At 61.5% G+C, this 21,481-nt stretch overlaps 1 protein-coding gene across 1 annotated transcript; it reads right to left on the bottom strand.

The window, feature by feature from the left end:
• Positions 1-51: 51 nt before the first annotated feature.
• On the bottom strand, positions 52-21,294 carry NAPA (NSF attachment protein alpha). Its single transcript, XM_039244524.1, has 11 exons — positions 21,057-21,294; positions 12,425-12,504; positions 10,234-10,350; positions 5,842-5,888; positions 4,421-4,498; positions 4,146-4,201; positions 3,977-4,061; positions 3,152-3,256; positions 2,114-2,182; positions 1,639-1,689; positions 52-819 (listed from the first exon to the last, which is right to left on the bottom strand). Exons 1-11 carry the CDS (start codon positions 21,152-21,154, stop codon positions 718-720), a joined length of 888 nt encoding a protein of 295 aa, XP_039100455.1. The 5' UTR covers positions 21,155-21,294; the 3' UTR covers positions 52-717.
• Between the last annotated feature and the right edge of the window lie 187 nt (positions 21,295-21,481).

The raw sequence follows: 21,481 nt of genomic DNA, 5'->3' as shown, positions 1-21,481 counted from the left end.
CACCAGCCCTGGAGGGACAAGGGGGCAGCAGAGGCGAGGAGGAAGACAGACTCATGCGAAGTGTTCTTTTTTATTTTCTTTCTCAGGCCAGCTGCAGCTTCCGACCACGAAACCTCAAAGCACTAGGGAAGCGCAGACGTTGGGGGGGCGCGGGGGGGCCCTCTGAGCTCCAGGGCCTTGATGCATCTATCCTGAGAGGTCGGGGCTGCAGGAGGCTGTGCAGGCTCCCAGCACTGGGGGGGAAGGAGCCCGCCCCCGTGGGGAGAGCAAATCTCAGCGGCTACGTGTGCTCGGGGCTCGGCCGGAGGACAAGTGGGAAAGGCGGAAGCCAGCCTCGCCACCCGGCTGGTCAGGAGCGGGGGGACCAGATGCTGACTCCCCACCCCTGGCGGCACCCACAGCAAGTAGGCCTGTCTCAAAGACTCTGTGGTTCGGTGTGGAGGAGGGCACCTTTGGGGGGGGGAGGCCTTAAATAAACGGGAAGGAGGCGAGGGACACAGCGAGGACAGGGGGACTGTCCGGCTGGCAGGCCCGGCCTCGGGGGCCCCACGGCAGCGCTGAGCCCACCCTGCGGCTTTCGGAGACTCCTCCGCGGGACGGGAGCAGGGGGGCGTCTCACAGCCGAGGTGTCGGCCTCACGTCTCTGGACTCACGCGCTGGTGGGGCGCGGGGGTGGAGCAGACGGGGCAGGAAGACAGGCGCCAGGGGCTGGGGGGCCTAACGCAGGTCCTCCTCGTCACCCTGGATCGTCTTCTTGATGCGCAGCAGCATGGTGGTGAGCCACTGGTCCAGCCGGGAGATGGAGTCGTAATCCTTCACCTGCGACACAAGGCAGAGGTGACGGAGGGGGCCGGTCCCACGCCCGCCCCGACTCCCTCCTCGGGCCTGGTCCCAGAGCCTCTGGTCCCCAAGTTCTCTAGATGTGTCCCAGCCAGCCTCGCGGAGGAGGAGCGAGGGGAGGGGCTCCCTCTAAGGCTTCCCTGAGGAAAGAAAAGACTTCGCAGCACAAAGTGGCTCAGTGTCCTCGTTTTCTGGACGGGAAACAGGCCTGGATGCGTGAAGGCGGCCCGTTCCCAGCGCCACGGGGATGGGGGCCTGTGGCCCTGGGTGGCCCTGCTTCTCCTTTCTCCATGGCAGGGGCTCCCCGTGTCCCGCCTGCCGTCTGGGGCAGGATGGACCGCAGGGACTCTGGTCCCTGTCATCGTTGGCGGTGTAGGATTCCTGAGGGGCCCCCAGGAGATGTGCTGGACAGATACAGTCTAGACACCGGAATCTGGACCTGAGCTGGGCCCAGGAGAGTTCCAGAATGTTCAGAACAGAGTAAGGAAAGGGAGAAACACCTCCGTGGGGCGGTTCTGTCCCTTCCACGACTCGTCTCCCTCCCTCCCCAGGGCTCTCTGAGTCCTGACCTTGGCCTTCAGGGGCAGACACACACATGGGTCTGCAGCCCAGCTCGGCCTCCTCACCTCGCCTCAGTGCCACCATCTCTAATGCAGGGAGCACACCTCCCTGTACCTCTGGGGCTCCTTGTGAGAATTCTGGGGTGACTGGAGAAAGGAGTTCACAGCCAGGGCGGGAGATAGGGCGGGTTCCCGTTAGGGGGTGTCTGAGGAGGGCGGCCCCCCCACAGCCACTCACCGCTTCAGTGTAGCTGTCAATGTTCTGCTCCTCATGGGCATCCAGCAATTTCTGCAAGAAAATGGCAGGCAGATGGGTCAGGGGCCAAGGGCGGCCGCACGCCTGACGTGGATCAGACCCACACATACGGCACGTGGCAGTGCGGGTCAGGGCCCCCCCCCCATGCTGGGAGGAAGGAAGGGGCGGTTTGCAGCCCCGCCCTGTGTACATGCGTGCACGCAATGACACAGCCTCCTGGCCCTGCCGTCTCTACCGCCACCCGAGCCTTACTTTCCCCAGCTGGAAAACAGGCCCAAACGGCACAGGAGGAAAACCAAAACAAAACCAAAACATCCTTAAGAACCACGGCATAGACCTTGGTTGGCGGTTGCAGTGACCGGAGCCCGCAGCTACCACCCCCGCCCCCCCACCCCCCGCCAGCCCTGGCCCAGAGGCAGGGAAGGCGCAGGGGGAGCGGCAGGCGCCCAGCCCTCACCTTCATCAGCGTGCACTCCCGGGAGCCGGAGAACGCAGGGAACAGCTCCTCGTACTTCTGGACGGCGAGCTGAACGTTGAGACGGAGGAAAGAAGGGGAGAAGCTAATGAAGGGGGCCGTCAGGGCCGCCAGCCTAGCGGCCACAGGGACCTGAAAACCCCTAGCCCCTGGGTTCTCCTCTGTGCCCCTCCCCCAGCCTCCAGCGTCACCCGGCTCTGTGCGGCATCTCCGTAGGGCTGTGCTCGGCCAAGCCTGGCCGTGGTGACAGCATGTGGGGAGGAAACGAGAAGGGTTTCCCAGGCTGGTGCCTGAGGCAGGGGGCAAATACTACCTGCCTCGTGTGAGTGCCTCGTACGTGCCAGCGCTGGTGCCCGGTGCTTCTCAGTTAACCACCGTGTGGCCCCAGGGAGGGCCAAGTGACAGTGGCCTCCGTTTTGGAAGCAAACACAATGATCTCCTCCTCCTACGTGTAGGAGTAGCGGCTGGAGGTGGCGTTCAGACACACCACGAGGCTGGGGGCGGGGTGGCTGGAGACCCCAGGAAATGCCGAACCCCAGAAGAGCTCCTCTCCCACCGCCATTCCCCACCCCGTCAGCTGGCACTGGCCCCGACAATGGGCGGTGTGGGCACACACTGCAATTCAAATCGTGACTCTGGGAGTCAGAAAGATCTGGAATCCAGCCGTGTGGCCTTGAATAAGGGACTCTAGTCTCAGCCGCAGCATCCTTATCTGGAGAATGGGTAACAGCGGTGCTGACCCCAAGGGAGGCAGTAAGGACTTGAACGTGCTCTCATGAAGAAACAGCCCGGCACCAAGCGAGGCAGGAGCTGGGCAAACTCAAAAGCTGTGGCGACCAGGCATGTGACAAGAGGGACAGAAACCGGTGAGAACGAGCACGTCCTGCCCACAGCGGACTGTCAGGCACTAGATGTGAGGGACAGGCTCACCCCTTGCTGAGAGGTGACCTGGCCTAGTGACAGACCCAGGGCTCCATGGAGGCAGGGGAGGCCCTGGGCGGCCGGCCGGGTGGCACTCACCTTGGCATTGAGCATGTCGATGCAGAAGTGGCAGAGGGCTGCCTTGAAGAAGTAGTCCTTGGCGCTGTACTTGAGGAGGGGGCTATCCATGGCGTTGGTTCCCACCTGCGTGTGTGGAGGGGGCAGCTTGAGCTTGGGGCTGGCAGCCGGGGCCTGGTCACCACCAGCACCCGGGGGCCGGCTGCGAGCTGTGTCCATGCCCCAGCTGGAGCCTGGTGAACACAAACCGCCAAGGGCAGGGAGACCAAGGACCAGCCCAGAGAAGTCAGCCGACAGTGTGTGGGCAGCCACGGACCACGACAGGGAGTGGGTGTGGCCACAGGGCTGAAGCCAGGTGTCCATGGCCCACCCCCAGGGGGCCGAGACAGTGGGGAGGAAGCGGACCCACTGTCAGGCCTGAGGGGAAGCTGACACGTGGGGCAGTAGTGGGGGGGCAGAGGGGCAGCGGGAACATGAGACGTGGCACCCGCCCCCCTTTCCCCCACGGCCAGCTGCCCGCCTTTGTCTTGGCCAAGCTGAACCCACCAGGACAGCGCAGCCCGCCCAGCCCTCCCCACACAGCCCAGGGGCCCCTGCGCACCCATGTGCCCCTCCCCCCCGCCCCTCCCGCCCCCGGCTACTTCCGTGATCCTTCCCTTCCCTGGGCCACCCGGGGAAGCTCTCTGTGGGACACACACAGGGAGAGGGCAAGGGCGGGGACACGGCGCGGAGTTGTGGGTGGAGAGAGGTTTTACAGTGAGGACAGGATGAGTGCCAGGGAGGTGACGGGAGGTGGGGTGGGGTGGGGGTGTGTGTGCGGGGATGACGGGCCCCAATTGTCCCCACCTGCTCATAGATGTCAATGGCCTTCTGGTATTGCTCCAGCTGTGCCGCGTAGCCAGCCACCTTCAGCAGACACTTGTTGGCTGAGCTGTGTGGACGGGGGAAGAGGTCAGTGGGGGGGGATGGGGGACCAGGGAGGGCGGTGGAGGGGGGGAAGCCCGCTGCTGGGTACCTGTTGGACTCCTCTCCTTTGTAGTAGTCTGCAGACTGCTCGTAGTGGGCGATGGCCTGGGGAGACACGGGGAGGCGATGCAACCCTAGTCCGCCTTGGCCTGGCCTGGCCCTGCCTGCGGCACGTCAGGGGCCCTCGACCCACACCCTGCCAACGCCCCGCGCCCCTTCCCTCGGCCACCGGAGGTCTCCGCACGTGGACACGAGCCCCACCCAGCCCCAGGGCCAGACCGCTGCAGTCCCCCCCACCACGTGGCCTCCCCGACTGCCGCTCACCTTCTCAATGTCCACCAGCTCCGTCTCATAGATCTCAGCAATGGAGATGTGGTGCTTGGCTGCGATCGTGAATCGGCCCTGGGTGGGACATGGGAAGAGCCGTCTGTGACGAGCGATGTCCCCGGCGCCCCAGCCCAGCCCTTCCTCGCCCCTCCAGGTCCCCAGAGCTAGGGCTTTCCTGCCCCCCAGCTCTGGGGGTGAGGTGTGTACGAGAGGGCACTGAGGGGCCCTAAACAGGAGGCTTGGGTGAGAGGCCTGGTCTCTGCGCTGGCCCGATGGGGGGACCTTGGGCAAGCCCTCCGCACGCAGCCTCTGTGTCCATCCTGTCTGCAGCGGCACGGGTGGGCGGGGCAGGGCCAGAGATAACGTGCGTGCTCGGTACCCGGCAGAGGCCCCGGCCTAGGGAGGTACTGGACAGACGGCTCAGGGAAGGGGAAGGGGAAAGGCTGGCCCGCAGCCACTGGATAAAAGCCCTGGAGAAAGAAGGTCCGAGCATCCACACTGCACAGGGAACACTTCCTGGCCTCCCCTTCCCCCCATGTGGCCATGGAGACAGCCCCTCACCGGCCACCCCCAGCCTCCCCCAAGGCATGCACGGCTCTAGCTTCCGAAGGAACTAAGCACCGGCTACTGGCCTCCACCTGGCGCAGGGGGGCCTGGTGGGCTGCTCGGCACATGGGGCTGGTCTACAGACACCTCACTGGCCAAGAGACATCGGGAAAGGCCTAGTTTTGGGCCTCAGCAACTCCTGTTGGCAGGTGTGTGTCCCTGGGCAAGCACATCACTTGTCTGGGGACCCCCACCATCAATGGGGTGAGACTTTCCACCTGACAGGGCTGCTGCAGGGGAGTGTCATACTGCTTGGCGGAGGGGGACTGGAGGGGGACTGGCGGGGGACTGGCTCAGCTGCTGTCCCTGCTCTGACTACGACACTCCAGCACTGCCCTGGACCTGCAGCGGGCAGGACCCGGTTCCCGCCCGGGGAGGGGGCTGGCGAGACAGAGGCGGAGAGCGGAGATGCAAGCGGAGTGGACAGGAGCCTGAGCCTGGCTTTGGTCTCTGGTCCTGGTTCCCTGCAGGGCCGCCTCTGGGTCTCAGCTGTCGTGGGGATGCTCCTGGGGGCAGGGCAGGAGCTGGCCGAGCCAACTCTGGGTCCCGCCTCCCCTCCAGCCTGCTAGTCACATGGGATGCAGGAAGGGAAGGAACGGCGAGGGGAAAGGCCCCCGATAGCTATGACTTTACAAACGAAGACCAGGATGGCCCCGGTGCTGTGGTGGGAGCCACTGCCAGGAGCCAGGCCGGTGGCACGGGTGACCCCCCCCCCCCACTGCCCCTGCACCTGCTCCTGGTGCTGGCGCCGGGAAGGGCAGGCCGGAGCAAGGTGGTGGGGCAGGAGGAGGGGGGCAGGCAGGGACCCTTACCATGTCCGTGTAGATCTCGATTGCTCTCATCAAGCAGTTAATGGCCTCTGGGGAGAGAAAAAGGGAAGCAGAGAGAAGTAAGAAAAAGAAGTCATTTCAGCAGAAGCCCGGAGGACGAGGAGGCAGAGGAGGAGGAGGAAGAGGAGGGCAGGTGCTCTGCTCTGCTCGTGGCCGTGGGGAGAGGGGAGGTGAAGGGATCCCCGAGCCCCAGGAAATGCGCTCAGACTAACGTACCGTGCAGACCGTGACCTGCTGAGGGCTGTCCTCTCCCTCAAGCTGCCACAATGCTGCCACCTTGCCCACAACCTCAGGGACCAGATGGATACGCTCAGGCTGAGAGCCAGACTCCCATGGGTGGTGTTTTGAGCCAGGCCCACTGAGGCCCTGCCCTCCAGGGACGGCCAAGCCTGACATCCGAGGGACGCCCACCAGGGCTCTGGTACCCTGTCACTGCAGGACCCCGAGTCTGCCATGGTCCCCTGTGCCTGTCTGGCCCCCATCTACGGCAGGAGGGGGCTGGACACGGGGACATGGAGGCCCCTTGGGCTGGAATCTCCATCATTTCTCAGCATGCGGTGGAGCCCTCGGCTCTCAGCCCGCCTTCCCCCAGCTCCTCACACCACACGTGTCCCCTGCAGAGCAAACACCAGGGCCCAGAAGAGGGGATCCGGCACCTTCACTGCACTACCTCTTCCAAGATCTTCAATTCGGCTATTGCTTTTTTCTCCCCCTTTCTTGACACGTTATTTGGAGGAGAGCGAGCAGCATGAGTGGGAGGCATTTTCTAGCAGACAGAGATGAGCTCTGGGGCTGGATCCCTTTTCATGCGACTCAGAAGACTGGGTGTTGGGGGAGGTGCGGGGGGGAAGGACAGAGAGCCCCAACAGACAGAGGATGTGGGTTCCATGCTGGGGTGAGGCTGGAAGGTCCCCCTGCTGTCCAGGGTCCCCCCCCCCCCCCCAGAGTGCTGGGCTGAGAGGCCACACAGGAGCCCAGCCTGGCGCCTGCTGAGGCCCTGAGGGTTTCATGACCTGGGGAGACAGGTGAACAGAGGCTCTTAGCCTGACTGTGGCTGGGCCTTCAGGGAGCCCACAGCTCCCCTAAATTTACAGGCAAAAAAGGGGATGGCTGTCAGCCCTACCCTGGGGGACGTGTCTGCAGGTTTGATCATGCAGGCTCTGGGGATGCCGGGAGGGTTCGGAGAACGTATGCCTTTCCGGTCAAGGATCCGAGGCAGCTGGAAGCTCAAGGCACGTGCGTGAGAGAAAAGGAGGCAGAAAGCAAGCAGAGGAAGAGAAAAAGGAGAGGGCACAGGGGAAAAGAAATAGAGATATAGTCTCACTTTGGCACAGACACATATTTTGGAACAGAGTGTTTCTGGAATCGAAGAACCAGCGATGAGCCGCAACATAGCGATAAGGAGCTGGCCCCGCACATCCCACTCCTGCTCCGTCTTCCACCCCAGGGGGTGCCTGCGGCGCCCCCTTCCAGAACACCAGAGAGCCCAGCCTGGCACCTGGCCTGGTGAGCAGCCCAGGAGGGGACCAGTGGCCCCCAGCTGTCCCCACAGGCCTGCTGGCACCGGGCTGAGGGCTGTCGGCAAGGCTCAGCCCCTGCAGTGGCCGTGGGCACAGGAGGCTTGCCCCCCAGGCGGCAACATGGACTCACGGGGCTAAGTCCCCTTCGCGCCTGCTCCTGACTCAGGGCAACGGTCCCCGAGAGCAGCAGACGGCTTGCTGATGCTCCAGGGGGAGAGCTCAGGCAGACAGGCCACTGACAACTAGACACACTGGCTTATGGCCAGTCTCCAGGACCCCACCAATGAGCGGCCGGAGCACCCCTGGACGGGTTTCAGACACAGGGTGGGGGGTGCCATGGCCCAGAGAGGGCAAGGCCTGGCTGAGACATACCCGGGGCCCTATGCCCACCTCCCGCGCTCCAGCGGCCCCACTGTCCGGCTGCACTTACCCGGATCAGTCCCGGGACTCAGCCTACCTCATGGGACTCAGCCCGTCCCGGTAAAACAGGGGCAGACCACAACATCCCATGGGGAATTGGAACGGGTTAAAAAAAGGCTTTGCCACGTCTACCATGCAGTAGGCACTCCCGGGCCTGGCTATCAGGTGGCTGGGAGCCACTGACAGCTATGGTGTCACTTCCCCGCACCCCCAGCCACGAAGAGGATGGCAGATCACCACCCCCCCCCCCCCCCCCACACTCTGGGCAGATTCGGTGACAGGCACCGACTCCTTCCCTTCCACCCTGGCTGGCTCTGGCAGGTCTTGTGAGCGACACCAGCCGCCTCTCCAGGGGAGGGCCCTCCATGACTCTCATAGAAGATGCGGACACAGGACACACGCCTTCGAGGCGGGTGAGGTGACAGCTCAGGGAAACCCTGCAGGGTTCTGAGCAGGCCCTGTTTCCTGAGGTGCAAGGCCAAGGGGAAGAGGCTGGGGGCGGCCGGGCCTCTGTACGCCGGGAGCCGAGGGCCACCCCTTCCTAGATACTTGCCGCGCACCAGGTGCCGTGCTGGGCAGGTCGGTGCGTTCCCTCACCTGTGGTCTCTGCTCCACCAGACGGGGAAACAGGACGCCCGGAGGATTAAGTGACTGCCCAAGGCCACAGGGAACAGGCTCTGTTCAGACCGGGGGACCACACTTGGCCACACACTCTGCAAGCTACTACTGGGGTGTGTGGTCGGGAGGCGGCGGTGCCGGGACTTGGCTCCAAGCAGCTGGCGCTCCAGCCGAGGAACTTGGTCTTGGCTCTGCCCCAACCAGTCTCTCCCCCCTCATCCCTGCCCCCTCTTGTTCCCTGAAAGGGTCTCCGCACCCCAAACACACCCCCTCCCCGCCTCAGCTCCCAGGGCAGCAAACCACATCTGGGCCCCACAACAGCCGATGTCATTGCTTTCCCACCGGTGTGGGGATGCCTGCGCCACCCTCTGTGCTTACTAAGTACAGGCACGGGGGGGGGGGGGGGGCACACCCTGGCCCAGGCCCTAGCACCCAATGCACCCCCTGCCGTGCTGAGCCTCCGCTGAAAAGGCTCAGATCAAAAGCCAGGTGATCAAGGACGCGGCATCACAGCACCAGGTGGGGGCCCGTCCAAGAGAGGCGCAGAGGTCTGTTTAAAGAGCAAACAGCGCCGCGCACGTGTCACCAAGCCTGGCCCTCAACTCCTGCTGGAAGAACGAGTCCTTCCAGTCACGCAGGGGCAGCGGCTCAACGCTCCAGATGCCAAGGCAGCTCTGCCAGACAGAGCGGCTCCCCAGGGGGCAGAGGGCAGGCTGGGTCGGGGAGCTCCAGGGGATGGGGGCAGGGAACAGACACAGAAGTTCCTGGGTCCCCATCACGCTGCCCACGCAGCCTGCGGCGGCCCTCCCATCACAAGGCCTCCGCCCAGGTTTGTGCCTGGCCCGAGCCCACCAAGCGAACCCTCGGGCCAATGCCTGCAACACACCCAGCTGCGAAGCAGTGGCCCTTCAAGTCTGGGGACACAGAAAAGCCCCTTGGTCTACACCGATCAAGCCCCCGGCTGGGAACTAAACATCCCCTGAATCGGTAAGGACCTGCCAACGACTACGGAGCACGGGGGTGTGGACCGTGCTTACCCACCCATGCACACACTCTGGGTTCTCTGGGGAAGGGCAGGTCTCTACTCCGAGGTTAGTCACCTCTTTTTCTATTCTCACGTTCCCTACTCTCTTCTGAGCAAAGAGTGACAACACAGGTTCACTTGAAAAGAAGGTCTCTGTGCTTGCTAAAATGAAAAAAGCCAGCCACCTGCGTCTGACACCAGGATGGAAAAAAAAGAACCGAGTTCCCGGGCTCCGTGAGGCCCCAGAGCCCGGTACCCGCTGGGCTGTGCCTGTTCCTTAGGAGGAACTCGGGGGGACACGTGGCCTTCTCGCCGGAGTCCATCCCAAACCGGGCTTCTAGCCGCAAACACTCCCTCTTCTTAAGTAAGTTGTTCTCTGGCGCCCGCATCTCGGGCTCCGTTCCGATCCCCCCCCAGCGCGTTGGGAAGCCAGGTCAGGATAATTTCCGCTCCTTTTTCGGCAGCACCTCCTACCTGGCTGGGCTCAGAACCCCCTCCCACCCCCTCCTGCATGTTAATTCTGACAACAGAACAGATTTTCCTCTCCCTTGGCATGCGACGGGTCTGCAGTGTCACGCCCACTCCCAAATGCTCCCGGCCTCAGAGGGAAGCGATCAGCCGCGAGGCGGACGCCGAGCAGCAGGGGGAGGCGGAGGCTTGGAGCGGGATGCAAATGCCAACCGGAAGGGAGCCAACTGTGTGGTTCGAGCGTCCGGGCGCTGGAGCCTCGCGGGCACCTGAGGACCTCTCCGGGGAGCGCTCGGCCAGCCCCGGGGCCGCATGGAGGCTCACCTTGGGGGTCAGCCTTCTTGAACGCGTTGCCGGCTTCCACGAAGCAGGTGGCCGCGTCATGTTTGCTCTGGAGCTGCAGGTGCAGCTGGGCCGCCTGGCAGAAAGCGTTTCCGGCAGCTGGAACAGAAAAGAATGATCTCAGCCTGAGCGGGGTTCCACTTACCACCAGCCACTCAGACGCCGCACTGGGGAGGAGGCTCTCCCAAGAAGGCAGAGGGGTCCTGGGAGAGGGAGGGACGAGCCTGGGTTGAGCCGAAGTGGAGGCCTCGACTTCGGGCCCCCTGACCCCGAGGTCGAGGCTCCGGAAGGCCCATGAGGTGGACTCGGAGGTGAGGAAGAGGAAAGACACTCTGATTCCCGGGTATCTGAAGAGAGGGCCAGGCTGAAGCCAGCTCAACTCCCATAGCCCTGACTGCAGCCTTTGCCGACATCTCCAGGGCCACCACGTCTAAAGATGCAGGGAGAAGGCAGGCAGGGCTGAGAGCTACGAAGGATACACACACTATCCCCAACAAAGCCCTGCGGTGGCCCCAATGGAGACAAGTGACCATGGCAGAAGGCAGCAGCGACCACACGGGAAGCCTAGTCCATCCCGTCCTTAGTTGCACTGGTCCGAAGCCATTCTGGTCACATGTCTGTCTCCTAAACCGCCCGGTGGCATGCAGGACACCATGGGGTCTCCCGTCCTCCGGGCTGGAGGGCAGGGGTGGGGCTGCGCTAACCAGGGAGCTCCAGCCCCACCTTCAGCTCAGCCAGCCTCCAACAGACCCCATGCGGCCCTTCACCCTCCACCAGCAGGATCTGAATCACACAATTCCTGAGCCGAAGGGGACCGGAGGGCCTGGCTCTGTTCTGTAACTTCAAGGCAGTGGGAAGACAGGGAAGCTCAGGTTCTCGGTATGTAAGATTTATCAGTTTGACGGGCTTGAGTGGAAAATGTCCAAAAGAGTAGTGTCGTTGCAGAAAAACGAAAAATACCCCAAGACTTTTATTTGAACAGCCAGAGAAGTAGGGCTGGAGTAACACATTTTAGAGGCAAAGGACCATCTATGTGATTGGAAAATAAATATCCTGGGGCGCCTGGGTGGCTCAGTCGGTTAAACATCGACTTTGGCTCAGGTCACGATCTCACGGTTTGTGGGATCGAGCCCCGCGTTGGGCTCTGTGCTGACAGCGTGGAACCTGCTTGGGATTCGCTCCCTCCCTCTGTCTCTCCCTGATTCCTGCTTTCTCTCTTCCTCAAAATAAACAAACCCTAAAACAAATGAACAAGCATTCTTTTTCTAAAGGTACCTTATTAGTTCGGAAGCCTAAAATTATCCCCAGTGTGAAGCCTCACGCACAATATATCTTGCAAAAGCTTAGGGAAAACACTTCCGATTTCCTGGAAACCAAAACCATCCTCAGAAAGCGAGGAGAAGCTGTCCCACCCGGGGCCCTTCTCACTGTTTCTAGGGGCCTGTTTCAGGTTTCATCTCCTTCTGGTCAGAACGCTCCTCTGTGGGCCCCAAACCTGAACCTGTCTTCGCTAGATCTCCTTGATGGCCGCCTTGCCATGACACAGACCTGAGTCACGCTGGCTTCAGAGGTCAGGGAGCAACCCAGGGGCAGGCTGAACGCTCCACTCCCGGGCCGGAGCTCTGCTTTCTGAGTTCTCATTCCCACCACTCGCTCGCGCGTGGGGCTGGGCCAAGCCTCAGTTTCCCGCCACGGGGCACAGACGGGGCACGGACGGTACCGGCCCTCACAGGGCTGCTGTGCCTGCCGTGCCACGGAAAGCACGCCTGGCGCCCAACAAATGGTTAATGATTACTGTTACTGCTGGACCCAGTGGAATGGCCGCCCGGGCCCAGAAGTCAGACACACCGGGGACAGCACTAGGGAGCGGCTTCCGGGGAAAGCTGAGCCGTCCCGAGGCTGTGGAGAAACCCATCAAAGAGCCACCTCGATTCGGGAGCCCATCTACCCTCAGCCTTGGAGGCCCCTCCCCAAGGTCCTGTGACCCACGTAAAACAGCCCTGTGGGCTCAAAATGAGCCAATGGCAGGCCGATGGGTTTCTGATGTCAGAGACGGCAAAGAAAGGTGAGGAGTTGGGGGGGCTGCAAGGCGCACCCCCAGGTCAGGCCTTCAGGACCGAAGCGGAGGGAAAACAGACACGACCACAAAGGAGCTGTGGCAGGGATCACTTACCGCTCCAGTTTTTGGCCATCTTGAACATGTTCGCCGCCCGGGTGTAGATCTCACAGGCCTCCTCTATTTTGGATGAGCCTCTGAGGAGAGAAGGGGAAAGATGAGACGGGCGGCCCGGTACCGAAGGGCAAGGTCCTGCCCCAGGGCCAGCGCAGATGCGTCCCCACCCCCGTAACCTCCCCGGCAAGCCCGCCGCCGCCACTGAGGGCGCAGAGGAGATGGAGTCCGTGGCCTCCGTGCCCGGGGACAGACACACTCTGCTGGGGAGTCGTGGGCTGCCCTCACTTGGGGGGGGGGGGCTTCCAGACCGCCTCGTGAGCCCTGCCTCGGACAGCCTTTTCCACTCCCGCTCAGTGCCCGTGGGTTCCCAGGCTCTGTGCGCATTGTTCCCCCACCCCACCTCTTCCGAGAGGCCGCGAAGAGCATTTTGGGGGAGGAGCCTTGGCCAGTCTCCAGCGCCTCGGTCCCACGGCTTGCCCCACTGTGGTTGTTCGGGAAGACCTCTTGACCCTGCCCTGTGTCATGGCTACCTCAGGCCTGAGCAGATTAACACAGAAAACTAGCCAGGGCACTCCTTTTGGAGGCGGTGTGGCAGACAGGATTAGTCACTGCGCTCCTGGCTGGTACTGTCTGAATTCTTTATCGTCTGCGTACTTTATCTATTAAAACGTACAGAGAGAGAATACAAAGAACAAACGTTTCTCTTTTAAGTACCAGGATTTACACTCGGTTCTGTGGTCCAGCCACAAATTACATTTCTGCCACTTTATCCCAAGAAACCGATCAGAAAAGTCGTAAGGATGTTCAGTACAGAATTGTTTAAGATGCCAGAACGACCTTCAAAGAACTTATTGTGTAAGAGTAGGGGCCGGAGACACACAAAGGAGTACGTTAACGGGGGAAAAAAAGGGGAGTTCTGTTTGGGCAGCTTTCTCCTGACTTCCTGATCCCCCGAGCGGTCGGTGCATCCGAAGCTCTTCCTGAACCGGGGGACCCTTTGTTAGACCCTCGTCAGAGTCGCCGCCACGTGTCTGTCCTTCCGCCTCCAACAATGCAACCGGGCTCAGCCCATGGGGTCTGTGGTCCCTGTAAGGGTTCAAACGCCCACACAAGCAGTAGGGAAAACATCCTACACGCTCAGTTCTCCCAAACGATTTCAGATTCTCTCTTTGCGGACATCAACCGGTGTTTCGTTTTGAAGGAGAGTAGATGTATTTTCCAACAGTAAAGCCACACAGATCATCTTTCCTGTCACCCCTCCCCCGTGTCCACCGGCCCCGGAAACTCGCCAGCCCCACCGCTGGGGGACCTCCAAGTGGAATTTGGGGGCATGCCTTCACCCCATACCGCTAACGCAGCAGGCCCATTCCTTCCCATCACCAGAGCTGGTCAAGGTAATCACAGAGCCTCCTAGCCACCCTCCCCTGAAGAACTCCCTCCCTCCAGGTCTGGGTGGGGCCGGAATCAGGCTTTTGAAACCATTGTCCTGGGTGATTCAGAAAGATCAGGTGAGTCTCGGAGGGAAAGGGCTGATCTGGGCCCGGAGGGAAAGGGCTGATCTGGGCCCTCGGTGACCTGTTCTGTCTGAATCAGGCTGTGTCAGCGAGGGGACACCCTCCCACCCCCAACCCCGGGCAGGCCAACTAGGGCTGGGATCCTGGCTTCCCGAATCCAAACTGCAGCAGGTAAGGTCCTTCTTTAGATGAAAGCTTGGGGCCCCTGCTTGGAGGGACTTCTTTCGAACCCACTCTGGGCCTCGGGGAGGTGAGGGGCCTTCACAGGCGTAGGGTCCTTTGGGGCCTCACAACAAAATCCTCAGGGAGACCTTCTCTGGAAGGTTCTTATACTTAAAGGGGATGGATGTGTTCACAGACTGAAATCCTGGGTCTCCCCATCCCGGGGCCCCCTAGCTCATCCTTCCCTTCTTTGTGGGAACAGTTAGGTTCTGTCCAGATTCAGACATGCTCTGGAAAAAACCTCGGGCTCCTGGATGAGCAGAAATGGTCCAACCCACAGAGAGGCCCAGAGCAGGGTGAGAGGCAATGAACGGTCGGCCCCAGCTGGCCTGTTTCAGCTCAGCGGGACAGAGGGAACACAGGACACAAAGCCTGTCAGCTGCTGGCCTGAAATGCTGTGATGCCAGGCCAGGCCTGCGCTGGCTCAGCCACTCAGATGGCAGAGTGGGAAAGCCGGAGGGATTAACGTCTACTCGGCCGACCTCTCCCCCCAACCCGTGGACGCGAGGCCTGGCCACTGCCATCGCCAGGCGATGACAGGGGGCATCTATGGAGTCCCATCCTCTTTGTTTAGAAGGTGGAAATGGAGCTCCCAGAGGGGGTGAGAGACATGCCCAGGGTCACTGACAGATCCTGAAGGGGAAGCCATGCACACCGCTGCTTAGTCATCTGGGGAACAGACGTGAGCACTTATTCCGAGCCAGATGTGGTGGTAAACAGAGAAGGACCCAGCCCTCGGTACACAGCAAATCAGCAAGGCGACGTGAGGAGTGAGCGAGCACAGAGAGGCTGGGGGCAGGGGGTGTCCCTGGACAGGCACATCAGGGCAGGCCACTGGGAGCACGTGAGACTTCAGCTCAGGCCTCGAAGGTGACTAGGCAGCCGCCCCAGGAAAGAGGGACGAGCATTCCAGGCAGCAGGTGGGGGAACGGCAGTGGGTCTGGATGGCTGCGCTGCAGGGACTGGTAGGAAACAAGGCTGAGCGGGCGGGTGGGAGACCCCGTGCTGGAGGCCAGGGGCCAGGCCTGGGCCCTGTGCTGACGTCACGGGGAGGTCTGTGGCTGAGGGAGTGCGCTAGCAAGCTGTCTCCCAGCAGGGTGATTCCACAGGGTGCCACGGGGCTTCTTGCTGGGGTCAGAGCCCTCATCAGAGCCCCGCAAAGTCGCTGCCGGGAAGAGCCCAGGCTTTCTCCCGTGCTGCCCGCAGGACACCCAGCGCAGCTAGCTGGGCCCAGCGGCAGGCAGCACAGGCGACAGCTGGCTGTCCCTCCCCCACAGACCTCCCCCAAGCTGCCTGTGAGCCACGAGCCATGCCAGGAATAGAGGAAACTGGTCTGGACCAGCCTGGTGGAGGGCTGTCTATAATTACCCACTCGGCTCTGCTCTCTGCCCCCTCCCCAGGCAGAGGAAGCAGTCTCAGGGCTCTCAGGCACAGCCACCAACCTCCAGCGACTGCCATATGGAGAGGGGAGCACGGTGCCAGCATGCACAGAAGGCCCGGTGGGCTGCGGACCGGGGTGGGGGGGTCTGTGGGGCACACTCTCGGTCTCCCCACTCCTTCCTCCATCCCCCGGGCGCTTCCTGGCTCCCAGAAACAGGCCACCCACCCCACCTGCGCTCTCCCACGGGCCTCACAAGGCAGGCCGCGTGGCCCCCCGTTTTAGGTCCTCATCACTCCCCGCGGCCTGCGCCTCAGTTTCTTGGATCCTCCAGTGTCCAGCGTGGGAAGAATGGACCCAAAGGCCCGTGCCCACCCTGACCTTCTCTGCCCTTCTACCTGTCTTCTCTACGTCATTATGATGACCTAAAGCACTCAGCCGGAAGGAGCACGGCGTTCCTCAGTGTAAGGCTTTGGGTACTGGCCCTGCTTCACTGAGGAGGAGCCAGGGCTCGGATGGGTTAAGGGCTTCCCCAAGCCCGCACTGCCAGAAGGTGGCAGGGACCAGATGCAGGCCTCGGGGCCTGGAGATCCAGCCCTGCCTTGCTTCTCACTCCCTCGAGAGATCTGGGAGGCTTCCTCACCCAAGTCTTCTGGAAGATGAGAAAGGGGGGAGGGAGGGGACACCTGCGTGACTCAGCGGGGTGAGCATCTGACAGGCTTGGGTCATGATACCGCGGTGTGTGGGTACTAGCCCCACATCAGGCTCGCTGCTGTCAGCAGGGCTTTGGCTCCTCTGTCCCCTTCTCTCTGCCCCTCCCCCGCTCTCTCAAAAATAAACATTAAAAAAAAAACAAACAAGAAGGCGGACAAGGTCCCTGCCTGCTCTTGCCTCTCCTCCAGATTAAACAGCCAATGCTGTGCAGATTAGCATCACCCACAAGTACACGCTGCTCTCTGCTGGGGCAGCGCTGGGCTGCCTCTGGGCAAGGGAGGGAGTCAGTAAACCGGCCCCCCACAGAACCCCCATTTATGCCACAGGCAGAAAGAAGACTGGAAGACCGGAAGGCCTGCCTGGCTCAGGGAGCCAGCAGCCACCAGCTCTGCTCCTCTGCTGACTGTGCAAGCTGTCAGGGTCAGACTGCGGGGTGCCCGGGTGCCTCCTCCCATGCCACCCGCAAGGCCTAGTGTCTGAGCTCCTGCGGGCCAGGGCCTAGGTCCCCCTGCCAGGAACGATGATGAAAGAATAACAGGTCACACACTAACTGCCCCGTTCTGACACCATCGCAGGACCCTCTCGTGGCATGCCCGTAAAGAATGAAACGCAGAAACAGAATGGATCCAGGAGGCAAGAGACCCGAGCCAAAATCAGTTTCAGGCACTCTCGGAACCGCGGGACCTTAGGCTGGCCACCCCAGAGCCTCAGGTCCTTGGCCTGTATCAGAGGCAATGAGCCTCCGTGGGGACGAGGGAGGCCGCGTGCGCGGTTCCTGGCACCAAGGCCAGAACAGAGCAGGTGCTCAAACGGCGGCTATTATGAGGAGGAGAAATACACTCGGAGGGCTGCTGGCCACCTGGCAATGGGAATTCTAGAGTCACCTGGGGTGCTGGAAAAGTCAGGGGCTGCGGTGAGGCCCGGCTCCCTGTGTCTGGGGGTGAGACTCCGGGCCTGGCGGGTGCCGGAAGCGTGCCGGCATCTGGGAAAGCGCCCACCCCGCAGCAGGTGCTCAGCTGGGCACTTATCCGGCTGGCAGAGAGAGCACGTTCCAGAAATGTTTACCTAGTTCCGATCTCAGTGTGGGTCTTACCTCCAGCCCGCCCGGCCCCCAGGTTAGCTGGGCAGCTTGGCCTTCTGGTGTTCACAGAGCCTGGGGCCTTGGGCCCGCCCCACCCTTTACTGCATTGTGCTGATGGTGCGGATTTACGGGCCACCGCTTTCCTGACTGGGAGCGCAGAGGCAGGGGCCGACCCCGCCCGGCGGGTCCTCTGCTGGTTCTCGGACTGATGCCCCTCTGCGCCCTAATGAGAGGACTTGGCTGTAGCCCCAGAACCGAATGTTTTCTCTTCTTAAAAGATGTTTCCGAAAGAGCTCTGTCTCTCAGCCACCCCGTCCCACGTGGGAACGCCGCAAGCTCCACACACAGTAGCAGTCCCCTCCGACAATAAAGGCAGAGTCCCGGGACTGCAGCCAAACAATGGCCACGGTACCCTGACACCTTGCATCCCCTGGGGAAAAATGGCGCCCCAGGACTGGGCAGGGGACACCGAGTTTTCAGCAGATCGTGGCAGCTGGCAGGGTGCCAGGAATCCCCAGGGTGCCTGCTGGAAAAAGGCAGGGGTGACCTGGGTAGACTCTCAGGTGGAAGGTGGTGAAGGCATGGCCGGAAGCCGCCATGCCCACACCACGCTTAGCTGAGGGCTCGAGCGGGTCCCGAAGGGCACCCCCACCCTGTCCCAACTCTCCCCTCACAAAACCCCGCCTCTAGGGCTCGGGGGGTGGGGTGGGGGGTTGCTGGTGCCTCACAAGCAGTTTAAATAGGAACTGAATGGGGCGCCTGGGTGGCTCAGTCGGTTGAGCGTCCAACTTCGGCTCAGGTCATGATCTCACGGTTCGTGGGTCTGAGCCTCGTGTTGGGCTCTGTGCTGACAGCCAGCTCAGAGCCTGGAGCCTGTTTCAGATTCTGTGTCTCCCTCTTTCTCTAACCCTCCCCTGCTCACTCGGTCTCTCTCTCTCCCTCGGAAGTAAATAAAACATTAAAAAAAAACCCAGGAACTGATTTGTCAATTTCTCATCTTTAGAAATGTGCTCTTTGTACATGGAACAACCTAACATCTGTATTTCTCTGGTACCTCCAGCTCAACTTCCGATAACGATACTTTATAACAGTTAAGTACTGGGGCGCCTGGGTGGCTCAGTTGGTTAAGCGTCCAACTTTGGCTCAGGTCACGATCCTACAGTTCATGGGTTGGAGCCCCGCGAGCTCTGTACTGATAGCTAGCTCAGAGCCTGCAGCCTGCTTTGGATTCTGTGTCTCCCTCTCTCTCTGACCCTTCCCTACTCATGCTGTCTCTCTCTCTCAAAAAAATAAGAACATTAAAAAATAAATTAAGAACACAGAGGTCAGGCTCACTGTTTCATGTGCCGCCCTATGAAGTACGCATCGTTATGGTTTTCATCTCACAGGTGGAAAAAACTTCCCACCAATGGTAGCATTACGGCGGAAAGAAGTTTTTATCTCGGATTTTGGTCAGCAGGGGATGGGGGGCATGGGTGGAATCGTGAGGGCCAAGGAAAAGCCCCAGGGGACAGAGCCACCATTCTGAATTTCTACAATTCCAAAGGGGCAAAGTGGGGGAAGTTTCTGGATCCATCTGAAGCCCCGGGGCAGGAAGAGGGAAAGAATGCGTCTCTCTGGTCCCCGCTCCTTTCCCACCATTTGTGCTTTGCTCAGGAAATCTCCATCGTTTTGCTTCCAGAGGGGAAGTCTGGGCTGCTCCCCCATTCCCTACAGCTCCGCTCCCGAGGTCCACGTCCACTGGCTGGGTCGAGGGGGGTGGTCAGAGCCAGAGGGAAGGCACACAAGGGGCTCTGAGCTACTAACTGGCTGGTACTACCTTCCTCGCGGGCGGCTGCACCAAAGCCCTCTAGTCTATGGGATCCCAGAGCCAGAGAGGAACAAAGAAGGCCCTCACATCTGAGGACACGAGGTTGTCTCAGATCTCAGGTGGGGGCCAGCCTACTTGGCCCCCTGACATGACCAGAGACCTCTCAATTTGGAATGTTGTCACTGCTGACGTTTCTGAAAGGGGAGGGAAGGGTATGAGGGACAAGCTGAGCCCCAACACGCCCTTTTCCAGTCCCCGACACCACTGTTGGGGGACGGGGGGCTCGAGAAAAGGCCGCTGTGAGATGCTCAACACACGGAAGTCCAGCTCCAGAGGGGAGGAGGTACCAGGGGTGGGGGCTGGCCAGGAGTCCTCCTCGGGGATGACCTGCTACGCCCCCAGATCTCAGACAGACAGGCTCCCGTCCGTGCCCCCGCCCTCGCCCAGCACCGTCTCAACTGCTTTTGGAGCTGGAAGGGACTGGGGTGCGTTCGTTAAACAGCTGGAGAAAACTGCCATGTGGGGCAGGGAGGGAGGGGGGCTTACAGGGAGGGAGCTCCCTAACTTACCAGCTCCTCCTAAGTGGGCCAACATCTTTCTTAAGTGTAGCGTCCAGAATCGGGCACCAGCCTCGGGGAGAGATCAGTGTGGGAGCAAGTTCTGGGAGCAAACGGGCCAGGTCTCCCACTTACTGGGGAACCGGGCAAAGTAATCCGTCCAGCCTCTCAGGTTCAATGCAAGGGTTCAGAGTGCCCGGCCCAGATCTGACTCAGGATCCGAGCACTTAATCATAAATATTACCTGCTATCGTTGCCGTCACTGCCTGCACTCTCCCGACCCAACGTCTCCCCCACTCCAGCTGCCGCAGTCCCTTGTAAGAAGCAAATGGGGACCATCCAAGGCTGGCCCTGTCATGGACTGTGTGCCCCCAAATGTCATGTGCCGAGATCCTAAGCTCCAAGATGATGACGCGGGGAGATGGGGGCTTTGGGAGGGATTAGGTCACCTCCCAAAGGGGGAAGTGCCTTTATAAAAGAGACCCCAGGGGACCAGTTCACCCCTTCCGCAACATGAGGACGAGGTGACGGGGTGGCTGTCCACAGGCAGCAGGCCCTCACCAGACACCAAATCTGCTAGGACCCTGACCTTGGACTTGTAGCCTCCAAAACTTAAAGCTAAGTTTCTGTGGTTCATAAGTCACCCGTAGGAGGCGGTTTTGTTACAGAGGCTCAGACGGACTAAAACAGCCCCACAGAGTCCTCAGTGCTCTTCAGCACCTCACGTCCAAGCTCTTTCCCCGGTTCACGCAGCTTTCTCTCAAGCACCCTCACACGCCCCAGACTTGGACTCCTCACTCCCGGGATCACCTAAGCCCTGACCCTGTCACCCCATCACCAGGAGCTCCTGCAAACCCACGGCTGCGCGCCCTGGAGAAAGGTCAATCCCTCGGGCAGGTGTCCTCAGCCCCGGGGCCCACCATGCCCATCAGGGATCCTTCAAACAGGTTCTCCTAGAGCCGCTCCAAAAGACTACCGGACTCGGCTTCTCTCCCAGATCGGTCCCCTTCAAGGCCTCAGGCCATGTCCCCTCGGCCCAGGTCCGCCTCCTGCCTCTTGACCCATCTTCAGTCTGGATCCCCTTATCGCCTCAAGACGCTGCTGCCCGTTTGGGTGCCCTCAGCTCGCGGCCCTCCCACCATCTCAGACGGTCTCTCTTCAAACCGAGCTCCCACAGCCCGGCCCCCCCCGGCCCTTGGCCGGTGTCCTCTCTGCTACTTTAGACCGTGGCTCCTCCTCCGGGAATCCCCTCCGTTCTCTAGGCTCGAGCCCCGCGACTCTACTCCGTCACTTCAGGCCGTGACTCCTTCGTCCTCTCGGCATAGGTCCCCGCCGACCCCTCGGCATGGTTCTTACCCAAACAGGCCCGAGAAGAAGGACTGTGAGTTTTTCACTTTGCGCTCCGCCTCGGCCAGCAGCGCCATCGCCTCCGCTTCCTTCCCGGAGTTGTCCATGGCGGCCGCGAAGGTACTCAGCAAACGGCCGGACCCGGGCCCACGGGGGACTCAGCCGCGGCCCTGCCGCGGTAGACAAGTCGGGGGAAGCTTAGCGGGCTGCGTTGACGTCGCACCGGCGCGCGCCCCCTGCTGCCCGGCACCATGTGACCTGCGCGGTCCAACCAGCGGCCTGGTAGAGGTGCGCGCGCCCTGCCGGCCACGCCCCCGCCATCCGCCGCACCCCGCCCCGTGACTCACGGCCTCCAATCGGCGAGCCGCCGCTTCGACGCTTGCGCATACAGCCGCGCAGGACGCCCCACTCTTCCTGGTGCGCGCTACGACATC

Source organism: Hyaena hyaena, unplaced genomic scaffold (assembly GCF_003009895.1).
Source record: "Hyaena hyaena isolate Hyena2069 unplaced genomic scaffold, ASM300989v1 scaffold_9, whole genome shotgun sequence".
Lineage (NCBI taxonomy): Eukaryota > Metazoa > Chordata > Mammalia > Carnivora > Hyaenidae > Hyaena > Hyaena hyaena.
Note: the sequence above shows the minus strand (reverse complement) of the source record. Positions and strands in the feature narration are given on the sequence as shown.

Bases quoted from the DNA above. Each gene is read 5' to 3' on its own strand.
- NAPA (XM_039244524.1), bottom strand. From the start codon at position 21,154: ATGGACAACTCCGGGAAGGAAGCGGAGGCGATGGCGCTGCTGGCCGAG. The intron at 12,505-21,056 runs GTAAGAACCATG...TTCTCTCCTCAG, and splicing joins TTCTTCTCGGGCCTGTTTGG to AGGCTCATCCAAAATAGAGG. The intron at 2,183-3,151 runs GTGAGTGCCACC...CTCAACGTTCAG, and splicing joins TCGACATGCTCAATGCCAAG to CTCGCCGTCCAGAAGTACGA.